This window comes from Alosa pseudoharengus, unplaced genomic scaffold, assembly GCF_046254945.1.
Source record: "Alosa pseudoharengus isolate Yale_2024_CS ecotype anadromous, Long Island Sound unplaced genomic scaffold, YU_APseudo_1.1 YU_APseudo_1.1_scf_5, whole genome shotgun sequence".
Taxonomy (NCBI): Eukaryota; Metazoa; Chordata; class Actinopteri; order Clupeiformes; family Clupeidae; genus Alosa; species Alosa pseudoharengus.
The window spans coordinates 24,736,788-24,751,663 of record NW_027468837.1 but is presented as its reverse complement, the minus strand read 5'-3'; the positions used below and the strand labels follow the sequence as shown (position 1 = coordinate 24,751,663).

The window sequence follows — 14,876 nt, the reverse complement described above, 5'->3', positions numbered from 1 at the left end:
GACTGTTATTTCAAATTCCTTTTGATCACCATTGTCATACTGAGTTTTGGAGAAGTGTGTGTGTGTGTGTGTGTGTGTGTGTGTGTGTGTGTGTGTGTGTGTGTGTGTGTGTGTGTGTGTGTGTGTGTTGTGTTGAATTCAGTCTTCATTTATTAATGTCCATAGCATCAAAAGCAGTACTAAAAAGACACGGTTTCCCTGCTAAGCCAAATACCTCCATGTACCATGAATACAAGTGCTATACTCTTTAATGCACATATTGATCCCTAAATTGGATTCTACGGCAGCAGAGAATTATAAGATGAGAAATGAGTCCTCCCCTTGGACCAGAGAGAGTTGAACTATTTATATGAAAGTGGTTGGAGGTAAATGCAAGCTGCATTATCTTCTGGGTGAACTTTGTAGGATCTACTGAGAATGTGTTGAATCAGTTTTTCTATTCATGCATGAAATCAGATGGAGAAAAATATGCAAACATGTATCATGGAGCCAACTCCAGTGCTAAGGATGTCTTATTATTCTAAATATAAACATTCCCTTAAGTGAAATAGCATCTTCTTTAATGTATACTTTATTCTTAATTTTTTAATGTATACTTTATTCTTCATTCAGGCAGGAAAGCTCGCCATGGACAGAGGATGGGCTATCAATGTTGGTGAGTTCTGACCATTTCAGTTTGTTGCTTCCCACAGTCATTTTGCTAGAGATAAATGAATATTATCAGTTTTGTAATATATACATGTTTGTGTCGACAGAGTTCAACAGCAGTAGGCACATTTCTTGAAATGTTGTGTGATTTATTTATTACTTATTGTATTGTATTTTTTTTAATCTCATTTTATTATATCATCTTACTGTGTTGTATGTGGAATTTGACTGTATTATTTGGCATCTCTAAGCACCTGACATTTTAGTCTGACTCTCCTCCCCTCATAGCCTCCTTATTATCTCTGATCTTATGTCATGGGGGGTATTCCCTACATCCTATATATATACTGCATTCTATATTAATTTGATTTTGTGTGGTATGTGTCATTATCATGAATCCCTAACAGTTACCAGGTTGTATGGCAATAATGTATTGAATCTTGAATCTTAGTCATCACAATGTTATTAGGCTTGGTGAACAGGTTTTCACATCTATGTTTTATCTCACCATGCTGACATCATCATACTATCATCAACTGTTATTTTGTAGTTAATCTGTCCCTACCTGTTTTGTTGGCATTGCGGAAAGTGCAGAAAGCCAATAGGACCTCGTTTGCCAACAGCAGACAGTTTTACCAGCAGAAGGTCATGCTTTAGGCTGAAAAACCATTGTTACCATGGAAACATGTCAAGAAAGTAGCTCCACCAAACCTCAATTGTACTATTGTACACTGATGCAACCAAAGTTTCAGACTGATCCCTTATAAACACTCCCCTTGTATTGTTTGGCCACGAAAACAAGGCCAGCGGATTCACATATGGCCGATGACGAGTCAGTGAGAAACAGCCTGGTTGTGTGTGAAGATGCAAGCAAAGCTTCATTGAACTTCATGCAGGAAACATGCATTGTACTGTATGTATTAAGTCAGCCAGATCTGTACAACGCTGTATGAAGTCGAATGAGCCTATTATCTTGACGAAGAAAAGGCCAGCGTTCATCTAATGGTACTGCATGGATTTCCGTTTGGCATACCTCTCCTCACTTTCCAATCATGTCTATATTACAGCATGGATTATTGGGTGCAGTGACTTAGCAATAAATGCTAATTAGCTCGAACTAACCATCAATTACAACGTGCCCAGTTATTTAAAGAGTGAGAGGATAAACCTGAATAAAGTCATCTTTAATACCTGATTAAATTCAGTATCTGTAACACCTGAATAAATGCGGTCACTCAGTCATTTTTAAAAGAGCACTGCTCAGTCACCTGACTTTGATGTAGCATCTTTCTTTCTCACATGCAGGCAAATAGGCTAGTTATTGAGGTATTCTCAAGTCTTGACTCAATAAGGGAATTGTTGCATCGAAGAAACAAACAGCCCCCAATTCCTTAATGGCGATCAATAAGGCTGCTTAAGGAGAATGCCAGTTATTGTAATGGAGCCTGTAGCCTATAGAGTTCCACATGTACTGAACCAATGTTTCTCTGTCTCAGGAGGGGGGTTCCACCACTGCTCCAGTGACAAGGGAGGAGGTTTCTGTGCTTATGCAGATATAACATTAGCGATCAAGGTAAGAGACACGAGACACCATCATCACAATGTCTTGATTGAGTATTGATCATTCAGTAGTGATAACTCAGCATCTGTGTCAGTGTCCGGTAGTGTGGTTGGCTTTGACAGTTCACGTTCACCTGCGTTGCATGCATTTAGGACAATATTTTTAAGGATTATTTTAAATTATAACACAACATACACAGTGGGGGTCTATATTAGTCTAATGGTTACCAGTATCATGTGTTATACCAGTTCATGCACACTCGCCCTCTTCATTAAAACCATAGAATGAAAAGGGTTCTTCAGCTCTGTCTCCACAACAGAGCAGTTGAATGGTCTGCTCAGATGTAAAGGATTCTCCATTGAAAACGTATATATTTTTTCATACAGTATCAAGCTTAACATATGGCCCATATACTGTATATATAGTATATGCATGGACCAGAGTAATGCTAAATCATTTCAAATGTACATAATGCTGTAGGTAAGACGTGTCAGTGTCCACAGGTGGAATATTGATGGAAGTGCATGTTGGCTGGGCCCCTAGGCTGCTGTTTGACACGTGTTTCACCTGTGGCCTTTTTGAAGGAGCCCACTAAGACTCATATTTTGTGAGAGAGCTTGTTTGCGTTCTACTCCCGACATTGGCCTGCTCTCTCTCCTCTCTCTCTTGGCAGTGTGCTCCCGCAGCTCTGCAATGTCCTCATTTTTACTCATTTTCATTTTAACAGGGTCCCTTCCTTCTTTAATCTACCACATTTGCCAAAGTCTCTATCTTCCAACTTCCAGCCTCTCATTGCCAGTGGGATATAGATTTTTTTTGTAATTGTATGTGGTTTTGCAATACAATAATTACAGTACCTTATGAAGGAAGTAACAAAGTGTTGTATTTTATTGCTCCTTGAAGTGCACGTTTTCAATAATTCATGTCAGTCAGATTCCTGCAAGCTATTGTTTGACTGTAAGCTTTGCACAAGTAAATCTGAACTGAATCTTATCATCCCACCACACAGCCATTTGTGCTTTGGTATTTCTCAGATGAGCAAGAGGCATCTCATTCTGCATGTTCCCTGATCACTCTCTCTCTACCCCCTCATCTCTCTTATTTACCCTCTCTCTTTTTCTCTGTCTGTCTCTCTCCCACTCACACTCTCCCTCCCTCTCGCTGAATCTCTCTCTCTCTCTCTGTGTCTCTCTCTGTCCTTCCTACAGTTCCTGTTTGAGAGAGTGGAAGGGGTTTGCCGGGCCACCATTATCGATCTGGATGCCCATCAGGTGAACAGCATTCATTTTCTTCGGTTTCACTCAATCAATCCCTCTGCAGAAGAATCAGCACCGCAGACAAGATAATACCACCTGTTTAGCACCGTAATCAATGCCATGCCATTCAGACACCATTTATCCAATGCTTGTCCATGGACAGCTTCGCTGTTTCTTTTCTGTTGTTGATTTGATTGTACAGGCTGGTTATTTACTGTACCTAGTCTTTGTTTAGCCTTGTTTTTTTTCTCCTTGTTTTCCTTTATCTAGGTCAATATTTTAATAGCGTCTTAATTAGTTCATCAAGTTATTATGTAATCACCACAGCACTGATTGGTCTTTAGTGATGTTTTTTCTCAGCACAGGGGCCAAAAGAAGCGATGTATCAGAGCAAAGGTTCAAACAACAAGGATGCAAAACAATTTTCTCATGACCCTTGTTTGAGAGGTCAGACTTCTCTTGCTGCATGACTGGGGATCACAGAATAGAGTTGATGGAGATCATTTTTTATGCCAGTTACAGATTGAAGTTTCTCAGTGTTTTCTTCCTCAATAGTTTGCCTCCATTTTTGCTAAATGATTGCGGGATGAAACATAAACATCACATATGTTTTACCTTTGCTGTAATGGATTGTGAAAGGGAGGGAATCAATACAACAAGGAAAAAACGTGCCTCACAGTCCAAGTATTGACAGAAGCACTTGGCAAAATATCTTGTTGGCTGCAGTGGAGGCTTGCTGGGGCTTAAGTATGGCGGTTTTAAATTCCCCTTACCTTCCTTGACTCTGCCTCCAATTGGTGTGTGTGTGTGTGTGTGTGTGTGTGTGTGTGTGTGTGTGTGTGTGTGTGTGTGTGTGTGTGTGTGTGCGTGTGTGCGTGTGTGTGTGTGTGTGTGTGTGTGTGTGTGTGTGTGTGTGTGTGTGTGTGTGTGTGTGTGTGTGTGTGTGTGTGTGTGTGTGTGTGTGTGGGTGGGTAGTGTGTATTCTCCCAGCAAAGGTCATCTGAGATTTTGAGGGCAAATTCAGCCCACATAGAGCCAAGGCAGGACTGAGTGGGATCAGAGCAGGGATCAGCCAAACTATGTGCTCCTTCCTCTACATAGCATATATGTGTCACTCACAGAGTCCTGTCGGCAGAGCAGCACACTCAACCTCAAGAGTGGGCAAAAGTCAAATAGGCTGTTAACATTGAGACTTTGTAGTCATGTTGATGTTTTAAGTCAAACATGGACAGTATCAATGCCTGTAAGCATGTATTGTGTTGTCACTTTCAGTTTGCTGTAATGCTTTGACTTTCATAGCAGTCCATTCTATAACCCACAATGCAATGCCATTTGGATTTGAAGAGAATTACCCCTAGACTTCAATGGTCATGTTTATGATTCCAATGTAACACTCTTTTTTTCAACCTGATATCCTCTGGATTTTGTCCGTGTCATTTACAGCCTATTTCTAACAGTCTAATGATCTGGAACATGGGGGAAATGTTATGCTGTTGGAACAATCTGATGAAGCATGGGAAAGCACTTACAGCATATACAGCCACAGAGTGTGTGGCAGTGACATTTTGTTGCAGTTTTGCAATCACAATCAAACAGTGTTGTTTATCTGACCAAGGTTGCTGGCCTCAGGTGGAGGAAAAATGTTCCTTTTTGGGGGGGGGGGGGGTATTGTGTATAAGTTGTATTTCTTGGGTTCAATTAGACAAGTATGCCCAATCAAGCAAAGCACTGCCAGCAAGCAGTAGCATTAACAGTACCAAGGTCACAGCTGTGTTTCTCAGAGAAGCACAATTACGGGTGAAACATACACAGTGTCCCAATACAGCACTGCTGGCTCTTGGTGTGGGTGTAAAATCGAACCAGAATGGATGGAAGTAATCAACAGAGCCTCCTACTTTACTGAGTACTTTGAGGACATGTACTGCTATGGAACCTAATAAGAGCACAAACATTATATTCTGTCCTGTCCTTTATTTTACAATCATGTAATGGTCGGTGCTAAACAAAACACACCACTGGTGCATCTAATGGTTAATTTACCTTGTTTGACACAGAATGTCGAAATGTTATTTGCACTGTTTATAATTCTGCTCTCACTCCACCACTGTGCTATAAGCTCTAAGGAAATCCTGAACGCAGCAGATTCAGGGTCTGGAATGAGATGATCTGGCATGCCTCTGGTCCTGATGCGGTGTGGATCTGTTGCTCCAGAATCAGGCTCTGGTGCTCTAGAAATGGCTCTGGAGTCATTCCAGCTCAGAATGCAGATGCTGGAATTTGGTTTCATTGTGACTGATATTGTGTAACGGAGACGAGGGTCTACAGTCGCCTGGCTGATCTCATTAAACATGCAGTTGAGCAGCGTGCCTTCAGGATAACTGTATCAGATGACTTCCTATCTGGGAAGGAAGATAACCTCCTGTCAGAGAGATGCCTGTCCTATCACGTACATGCAGTTAAGGCGAAGCTTAGTGCTATGAGCAAAAGTGTCCACATCAGTGGCATGTCATTTAACATTACTCCAGAGTGACGTCCACTAGTGGTTTTCTGTATCTTCACCTACAGTATATAGCGTGGCTGACTCAGGATGTGGCTTAAGGATCTGGCTTTAATCAGATGTGAGGCAGCCAAAAGAGCTGTTTGAGAGCCAGCTGGTATATCGTGATACTGTGTGGTGCAACTCGGGATAAAAACTAAAACGGCGAAGTGAGTGTAGGTGAGCATCGTGATTTGCATCCTTTTATGCCCCTCTGAAACCAACCTTCCTTCCGCAAGCCCAAAGAGTATTTGTCAGCCAGCCAGGAAATCTTTGTGTTTATTCTGCATGTAATGAGGTTTATATTCTGCGCTAATGAAGTTCAGAGTCCTTAAAAGAGTTTCTTTCCGTCTGTGTACTTACCATGCAGTTTATTTGCTATTTATTAGGGAGTAAATTCTCATCACTGAGTGTAACTCTCTTTAATGCAATATTTGAGAGTGCTGCATATATTGTTGTTTTTGGTAAACAACATAAACACTCATCACTGAGTGTAACTCTCTTTAATGCAATATTTGAGAGTGCTGCATATATTGTTGTTTTTGGTCTCTTGATCTCTAAATGTTTTGCAATCTATATAATTAGCACTCACATCATTTGTGTAGATAATTATTACTTTGTTATGTATTAGAGGGTAAACATTAGTTACTGATAACACAGTGTGCTTCGACTTTGAGTGAATTGTCAGCCAATGCTCCGGGCATGCAGACAACAAGAGTAGTCTGAGTTTGTGTGCTTACATGAGAGAGTAGGACTTCCTATCACCAGGAACATGACAGTTTAAGTGACCTGGGGTGTACGAAGGTATTTTGAAGGCTTACAAAAGTTGTTTGGTAATGTCATCTCCATTTTATTGTATATTTTTGATTTCCCAGAGCGATGAGTCATACCTATCCCAATTAGCCTGGACAATTAACTGAGTTCACGCTGACCAGAAGTTTAAGCTCTGTATTTTGCTTTTGTTGTTTTATTTTCCCTTCTCATATTTCTTTGGCATGACACTCCCATCCCTAACTGCCATAAGCATTTTGAAGCATGGCTTGATTATAATTATGGTCTTTTGCTTATCGACTGTGCGGGGGTGGGTGCAGAGGGAGATGGTGATGTTAGAGGGTTTTTGTTGGGGGTGGTGGAGGGGGTTGCATCAGATCAATACTGATGGGAGTTAAATAATTCATGAAGACTAGGCTGAGAACAAGCGGCCAAATTTGGGTGCGTTTGTGGGGGTGGTTCAGGTTAGGAGATGGGGTGATGGTGGAGGAGGTGGTGCTGCTTTCTCAGCAGAACTTAAAGTGAGCTGAAATTTCGGGACGGGGCTAAAGTGGGAGAGGAGACTCTAATTAGAGGCTGGGAATTATGACATGTCCTGCCAGCTTGGAGCTTGTCTGGTGGGCAGGGCAGAGGCTCTCATGAATGCTAAGCATGTGCTAATGAACTGAATTAGGTCTTGCAATGAGACAATAAATTGTTTCGCCAGAGCGATGTCACACCAGTAATAAACAGGATTAGATTTTCGCTTTGGTCCGCTGGCGGGAGCGGCTTAATATCCCAGGTGATGTGTGTTGTTGAAACTGAACTCGACTTAGAGGGATGTAGTGGTCTAGTTCTCTTGGCCCCCCTTCCCTGCTTGAAAATTCTAAATAGGTTGTACAGATGAAGGTAAATCTGCATTGAGCATGTTCCACATAGTCATGATCTAGCCAGGAAATCAGTGGTGATTATGTGAACTTCCTGAGAAAAGTCCATTTTTATTGTGGTTAGGATCAGTGCTCTGCAGTCTTTGCTAGATGTTAGCTCTCAGTATTAGGTCCTCTTCAGTTTCTCAGCTCAGGTGAGGAGGAGAATTCAGATGGGAGCCAATCCCTAGCTCCCCTCAGCACTTAAGTGTATGCAAATCTAACCGTCTGCTCGGAGGTCTTCATCCCCCTAACGGCACACCTATCTCCCCTATCCAGAACTAAATTTAGACACCTTTCAATTTGTTTGAGCAACTCTAAATGATTGATGTTGGCTGCCAATTAGTTAGGTGACATTGAACCTGTGCAGGCTGCTAATACTGTTTAATTATTTCTGTCACCACAGTCTGCAGCTCAGGGCCTGTGCTTCTTCCTTTATTGCACCAGATGGTGCAGTGAATTTGTCTGCATTTTTGTCTTTCCTACAACAGACCAAAACCCCAAAACTGAGTTTAAGGAGTGAATGCTGCTTGGGTCTGAGTTCTTTCTGTTGGGTGTGAGTTCTTTCTGTTTTCATAATATTTTCTTTTTTAACCAGCGGGGTTATATCCACCCCCTAAAGCACAAGTCAAGGGCTTGTGCTTTAGAGGGTAGATATAACCCCGGCAAGAGTGCCTGATGTAGACATGACCGAGAGGGAGTGACACAGCGTAGGTGACAGGTAGCATGTCGATAACGAAGACTGATAGACTCCCACTAAGTTGGGACATCTCTGCTCGAACTTCCACAGGCTGATTGAGAGTTGATTCGCTCTTTCGCTCTGTCAGTCAAACTCTTTGCACGGTTCCTAAATATTTAAGGGAGCCTAGGATGTGAGAACTGAAGGTGGTATGTCTGTTTCTAGTGTAAATTTATTCTAATACATTTTCAGCTCACAAAAGCACATCACTCTTGCTCACAGGTACACCATTTTGACATTCCCATATCTGGTGATGCAATTTCAAACAAAATAATTTCATCAAAGTAAACTGTTTTATTTACAGGTTTAAATATTTATTCCCTTTTCTCATTTTTTTTTTTTTGAGATCAGTGCAGTCCCATCTGACAGATGTCCTCATTCTAAACCAGGGGAAAGAGAGTGGGTGTTTATTTCTGGACTCTCAATGTGATCTCCTTTTTTGCCCTGTAGGGAAATGGACATGAGCGGGACTTCTTGGACGACAGACGTGTGTACATAATGGACGTCTACAATCGCTACATCTACCCGGGAGATGGATATGCCAAACGTGAGTGTTGCCTGATACAGGGGAGTTGCCATAGTCATCCAGTGGCTTTTGGAGGGAAGACAAATCAAATGAATGGTTGTGATGGAAGGATGGACTTACTCATTTATAGTTAATGAGAAACAAATTTCCTGATACTTCAATACCCCCAAGAGACAACAGTATTACCATACGGGTTGGAAGAGGAGATGGAAGGAAGGGAGGTGCACTGTGAAGACAGAATTTCAGTGAAGACTTATGACCTAAAGGGGGCAGTGTTACTCATCTAGTCACATTGGGGAATTCATTAGAAGAGTTTTGAGAAAATGAGGACTGCATGGTGGCTTAATGAGTTTCATGAAAGTTTCTCTCACTGGTATTAAGCATTAACCCATCAGTTTGTAGACCTTTGAAAGTAGTTTGTAAAGAGGCAAAATCATATCTTTCTGTCCATACCAACATGAGCTATGACCAGCTGGTCAGTGCATTCAATGCAACAATTGTAATGAAGCTGTATTTGGTACAGTTTAGCCATCATTCTGTCATATGCATTTTCATACATTAGTGTAATTACTACAGTGGGGTAAGTCATAACTCTTTCTGACACTGAGTCACGTTGACTGATTAGCCACTCTCTCCCCCAATTACTGAATGTTTTCCTCCACCTCTATACCATGAATTGATGAAAGGTGAATGTATTAATCCATACATTTGCCCTGTCAATCCCATACGTTCCTTGGGAAATATAATGGGAAGTGCTGCCTGGCTTTCCCAGATAAGTGCCTTGTTGTGGCGTCCTTCCACTTGTATTCGCTTTGTATTTTCCTCCCAGAGCCACTGCCGTCTGTGACATTGAAGTAGCTTCAAAGCGTAGAAAAGCACCTCATTTGCACGTAGCGCTTTCCTAGAGTCTTCATCTGCAGTTAAAAGCAGCGGAGAGACTAATTAGGCGACACACAGGTTTTGTTATGAGCTTGAAAGGGAGTGGGGGGGGGGGTTGCTGCATTGTTGCAGATAGTTTTCTGAATGAACTGGCAAAGGCTTAAACTAATGAAAGGCTAAAGCCGAATGCTGCTAACAGCACACTGGTGGCCCCCGTCGCTAATTATGGAGGAGAAGGATGAACAATTGTAATGACTTGTGAGGGAGACAGTGTGAGACAACTATTACTGTATGTTCTTCATAATATAATAACTTTTTTGTTCTGATTAATGTAATCCCATTCTGCTGCATGCACTGCTATAGAATGTCATGCTGTTGTGTGACAAACTACCTTTCAGGCCTCCACATAATATGAGACGAAAAACCCACTGAGTACATGTTTGTTGAATAGAACCGTCTGTTTGTCTAGTCATTGTGAACCGGTCTAGCATGTACAGTAGCTGTCAACCACCAGTGTGGAGCCAGCTTCTCAGAAATGCCTCTCCTTTCTTCAGCCATATTCCTGTCCATCCCTGCCAATAATCAGTGTAATTCAGTCTGTGGGCACCATGCCCAATGACTAGGGCATCATACCCTGGTCCAACCTGAGTGTGGAAAGAAGGATTAAGGAATGGCACTTAAGTGTACTCTACGATGGGCCCAGTATTTACTGAGAATTTCTTAAGAACTTGTTTATATTTCCTAAAGCATAGCCCAGGCATCAATTAGACAGGCAGCTGGCCTCCGCAGGAGAATAGTGATTAAATACTAAAGAGGCTTGTTCTTTTAAGTCTCAAGGAATAATACCTTTTTTCTTCCAAGCGGTTGTTGGAGTACTCTACAGTATAACCTGGGTGTGTGTGGTGGTTGGCTGATTGGTAGTAGTAGCTCTTAGGTGAGACTGAGGAAGCCTGTGTGCCTGTCCTGCAGGAGCGATAAAGCGCAAGGTGGAGTTGGATTGGGGCACAGAGGACATGGAGTATCTCCAGAAGGTGGAGCTGCACGTGGAAGGGGCACTCAATGAGGTCCGACCTGATATCATCATCTACAACGCTGGCACGGACATCCTGGATGGGGACCCTCTGGGAGGCCTGGCTATTTCACCGCAGGTACAGTGCAGTGTGTCGTACAGTCCGCCATTTCTCTCACCTCTCCTTTAGAGTCAGTACACCCGTCTGTGGCAAATTTATCGGAACTGTGTCATAAGAGTGACATGATCATATCATATAGGTATCATGTCAGTAGCCACATCCAAGTAATTATGATAGACATTGTCTAGTGATACAGCAGCGTCAGGTTATCATTATCAGTACCTGTAATGGGCATGAGTTAGTTTGATGCTATGGCAGGTAAGACAGACATGAGCTGTAATACAGTACCATCCATAGCTGAGCTGTCTTGAAAGTAACTGACGATGATAGCACTTCATTGTCATATTTCTGGACACTCTCTGTCATGGTGATCTGTGACAGGATATCTGCCTGTTACGTTATGTTATGGTATCTACCATGATAGCTTAGTTTGAGGACAGAGGGTTAAAGTGTTTCTTTCCAGAACACCCCCTTCCTTAAGGCCTTTTACAGCCAATCTGCCTTTAATTTGAGAGTCACGTTAGCCCCCTAGCCAGTCTGTTGCATCAGCATTTCCCACAGACTTGTACCAGTGAACTGAGGGCTCCCGCTATTTGACAGCCATGTGTCTTATGGATCTGCCTGATCTACTCCCAGGATGCATTAAGAGTGATTATCCTGGTTTCTCCCAGAGTCTGTGTTCCAGTGAAAGCGTTTTGTTTGTGGAAATGCGATCTGCAAACATGGGCCGCTATGAAAATCACGAGGCTCAGCCAAACGCTGCTCATTTCAGCGACAGAATGCCTCAACCCTGAAGGCATAAAAAAGCTGCTCCCTTTTCCCAGGATGAGGTTAGCTTAGAGCTTTACAGGCGGTGTCCATCAGCTTGGCCCTGACGGCCTCTCCCAAACTGACAAAACAGTAAGTCACAGAGGAAACAGTCGCACACATAAATATGAGGTCATCCGTTCTACTGGACAGGGGCAGTCTGCTCCTTCTCTCTCCTTGCTGCTGAGGTCTTGAAGCCCGGAGTCATTGGCTCTAAAACTGTCTCTCTGTTTACCCAGGAGACAGAACTCGGCTTGAATTATCACTAATAACGCCATTGATTGGGGTGTAATGAAAAATAGATTCTGCCTGGTATGTTGGGTCCAATTTAACAATCTTGTAAGAGCTGTTAATCATGTATGGCTTACTGCACTGAACCTATGGGGATGCAGCTTTGTTTACCCCCCCCCCCCCCCTCCAGGAGTGTTTAGTTTCAGCTTTAATTAAGCATGGTCATGTCTATTGTGATCCAGGCCTACAGCTGAATTGGGTACAATTATAGTTTGGATGTAACCAGGGATTTACCCAAATGGAGACCATGGAATTGTGCATGTAAAAGTTGTGTGTAAATGTGAATTTACTGGATATAGACATAACTCCCTGGATGTTTTTATTGTGTGCTGTACATACCTTACTGTAACCAGTTTACATCTGATGAATGAATGAATGAATGATTTAACAAATGAACAAAGATCTTTGAAGGAGCCCCTGAAGCGCTGTTGTTTATTGTTAAGACCTTATCTCATGAGCACCAGTGTGGAGCCCCTATATAAGAGCGACCCCACAGCTGCCATTATGAACCAGAGAAGCCAACAGTATGGCTAGATTCTAATACAATACACTCTTTGTCAAAATCAGCCAATTCCTCCTCACAGTCCTCTTGTCCTCTCATTCAGCCAAAATCAGCCAAATGCTCCTCACAGTCCTCTCATTCCGTCTGTGTACTTGAATAAAAAACTCTGATCTTTGCTCTGTCCTGGCTACACTATTCCAGGCCATCAGCACGTTTCATCAAGTGCACAGAATGGCTGGAGTGTCATTTGATAGGTTGTTGAGCTCAATTATCAACAGTCTTCCAGAATCACCGACCAAACGTTTAAAGCGCTGACCTCAGGCTCTCTCCTCTTACCCCAGGGCATCGTGAAGAGAGATGAAATCGTCTTTCGGGCAGCCCGGCGTCGCAGCATCCCCATCCTCATGGTGACGTCGGGAGGCTACCAGAAGAAGACCGCCCGCATCATCGCCGACTCCATCCTCAACTTGAACCGCGAGGGCCTGATTGAGGGCGTGGCGGCTGAGGAGGCGGGCCCATCTTTCATGCCACTCATGATGAGCAAGTCGGTGTCATCCGGGGCAACCTTTAATGCCATCTGAGGCTTTGGTCAGCAGTGGCTATGTGGAGTCCTGCTTCAGATAAGGACCTCGTAGGCTAAATTTGTCCTAAGGATGCACTTCAGTTGGCCCTCTGTGGTGGTTAGTAACGTGGAAACAGCCCAAGGCATGCCATTTGTTTCATAATTCAAATCATGTGAAAGAAATGAAAATGAAAAATGAGCATCACAAAAAGCACTCTTAACAGCAATGTGTTTTCGTGATGTTGGGCATATCAACTATCAAAGACTCTCTGAGACTAGTCTCGATCCATGAAGGATGTCTCTTGTTCCTTTAGCATTCAGGGAGTTTACAGAGAACTGTAAACTTTCCAATTTTTTTGAGACATGCATCTTCAGGTGCATCTTCAGCCTCTAAGTGGCCAGTCTTAACTCTGTCCAGGGCATGTTTTCTAACTGCATTTTTACTTACAGTAACAGCTCACTCCAGCTGTGGGCTGTTCTCACAGTGACCTACTTCACAGTAACAGATAACGTACTCAGCACTGTTAGTGTAGGACTAACTAACAGCTTGTCAGGGACTATGAGCTCATTCCAGTAGGGTGGGCGAGTGGACGTGTAGACGAAATGTGATCTTCAGCGGAGAGTAGCTTTACGTTTGAATTAATGAGAAAAACGCACTTTAAGTTGAAGTTAAAAGTACTAGTGTAAGTGACGTGTGAAAGTAGAATGGGAGAAAGTGTGATGTATTCACATTCATTGTGGTCTTGCATAACAGCTGGTCCTAGAACAGGACTGGTCCTGATGAGGCCCAGACTCTTGCCAGATCAGAGCCAGACCCATTCTAGAGTTCAGCTCACATCTTTTTCTTTTTTTTTTTTTGATAACAGTTGTTAGGATGGTACGTTACGCAATGACTGAATTAGCAAGTTGTTGCATTCAGGTGGCAAACCCAGAAAAAGTAAAAACAGAAAGACTGGTCTTAAGTCACAGTACATGTGACATGTGAACTAGGAAAGGGGGAAGTTGAAACTGAGGGAACTGACTGTTAGCCAGGTTGGAATATAGCTACATACATCAAACAGAATCACATAACGGTTGTGCAATTTTCAGGTTTATGGTTTTGCCAACAATACTCTTCATGCACTGAACCCATCCTAATACATACCACATATCCACGTTTTTTAACATAATTTTTTTTATTTGTTATCTTACTGATGATTATTTATATTTGTTTGAGCTATTTGGTATGTTTATAAATTATGTTTATAAATGTAGGAAATAATCTGCATATTTGCATTGGGCCACCTGCTGTAGATAGTGCTGTGCTTTTTTGTTGTATTTCTTCAGTGCTGTAAATCATTTTACAAAGAAACACAAGCATACACACACACACACACACAAAAACACACACATACACACACACACACACACACACAAATGCGTGCACACACACACAAATGCACACACACAAAAACACACACACACAAATGCATGCACACACACACACACTCACAAATGTGCGCACACACACACACACACACACACACACACACACACACACACACACACACACACACACACACACACACACACATTAACTGTTGTATCACAAAGCTTCTGACTTTAGCTAACCATTTCACTGTTCATGTCATTAGATATGCATAGACCCATTGTAAGACATGCGATTTCAATTTTACAATCTCATAACAGCCCATCCAGGTGTGTGGCGCTTTAATCCTTAATCCAAACATATTTTCCCTGTGTGAAACCTGCCTTGACAGAAA

At 42.4% G+C, this 14,876-nt stretch overlaps 1 protein-coding gene across 3 annotated transcripts in view; it reads left to right on the top strand.

Moving 5' to 3' along the window:
- The window catches only part of hdac11 (histone deacetylase 11), a 23,792-nt gene extending 9,290 nt beyond the window's left edge, over positions 1–14,502 (top strand). For 2 of the 3 annotated variants that reach the window (XM_076269307.1, XM_076269306.1), the window contains 7 exons: positions 613–655; positions 2,145–2,221; positions 3,418–3,480; positions 8,169–8,231; positions 8,867–8,963; positions 10,791–10,969; positions 12,893–14,502. In XM_076269307.1, coding sequence (XP_076125422.1) covers positions 613–655; positions 2,145–2,221; positions 3,418–3,480; positions 8,169–8,231; positions 8,867–8,963; positions 10,791–10,969; positions 12,893–13,132 — 762 coding nt within the window. In that variant the 3' untranslated portion in view covers positions 13,133–14,502. The remainder of the gene's footprint in view (positions 1–612; positions 656–2,144; positions 2,222–3,417; positions 3,481–8,168; positions 8,232–8,866; positions 8,964–10,790; positions 10,970–12,892) is intronic. The other variant, XM_076269308.1, reaches the window with a different exon arrangement.
- The last annotated feature ends 374 nt before the right edge of the window (positions 14,503–14,876 follow it).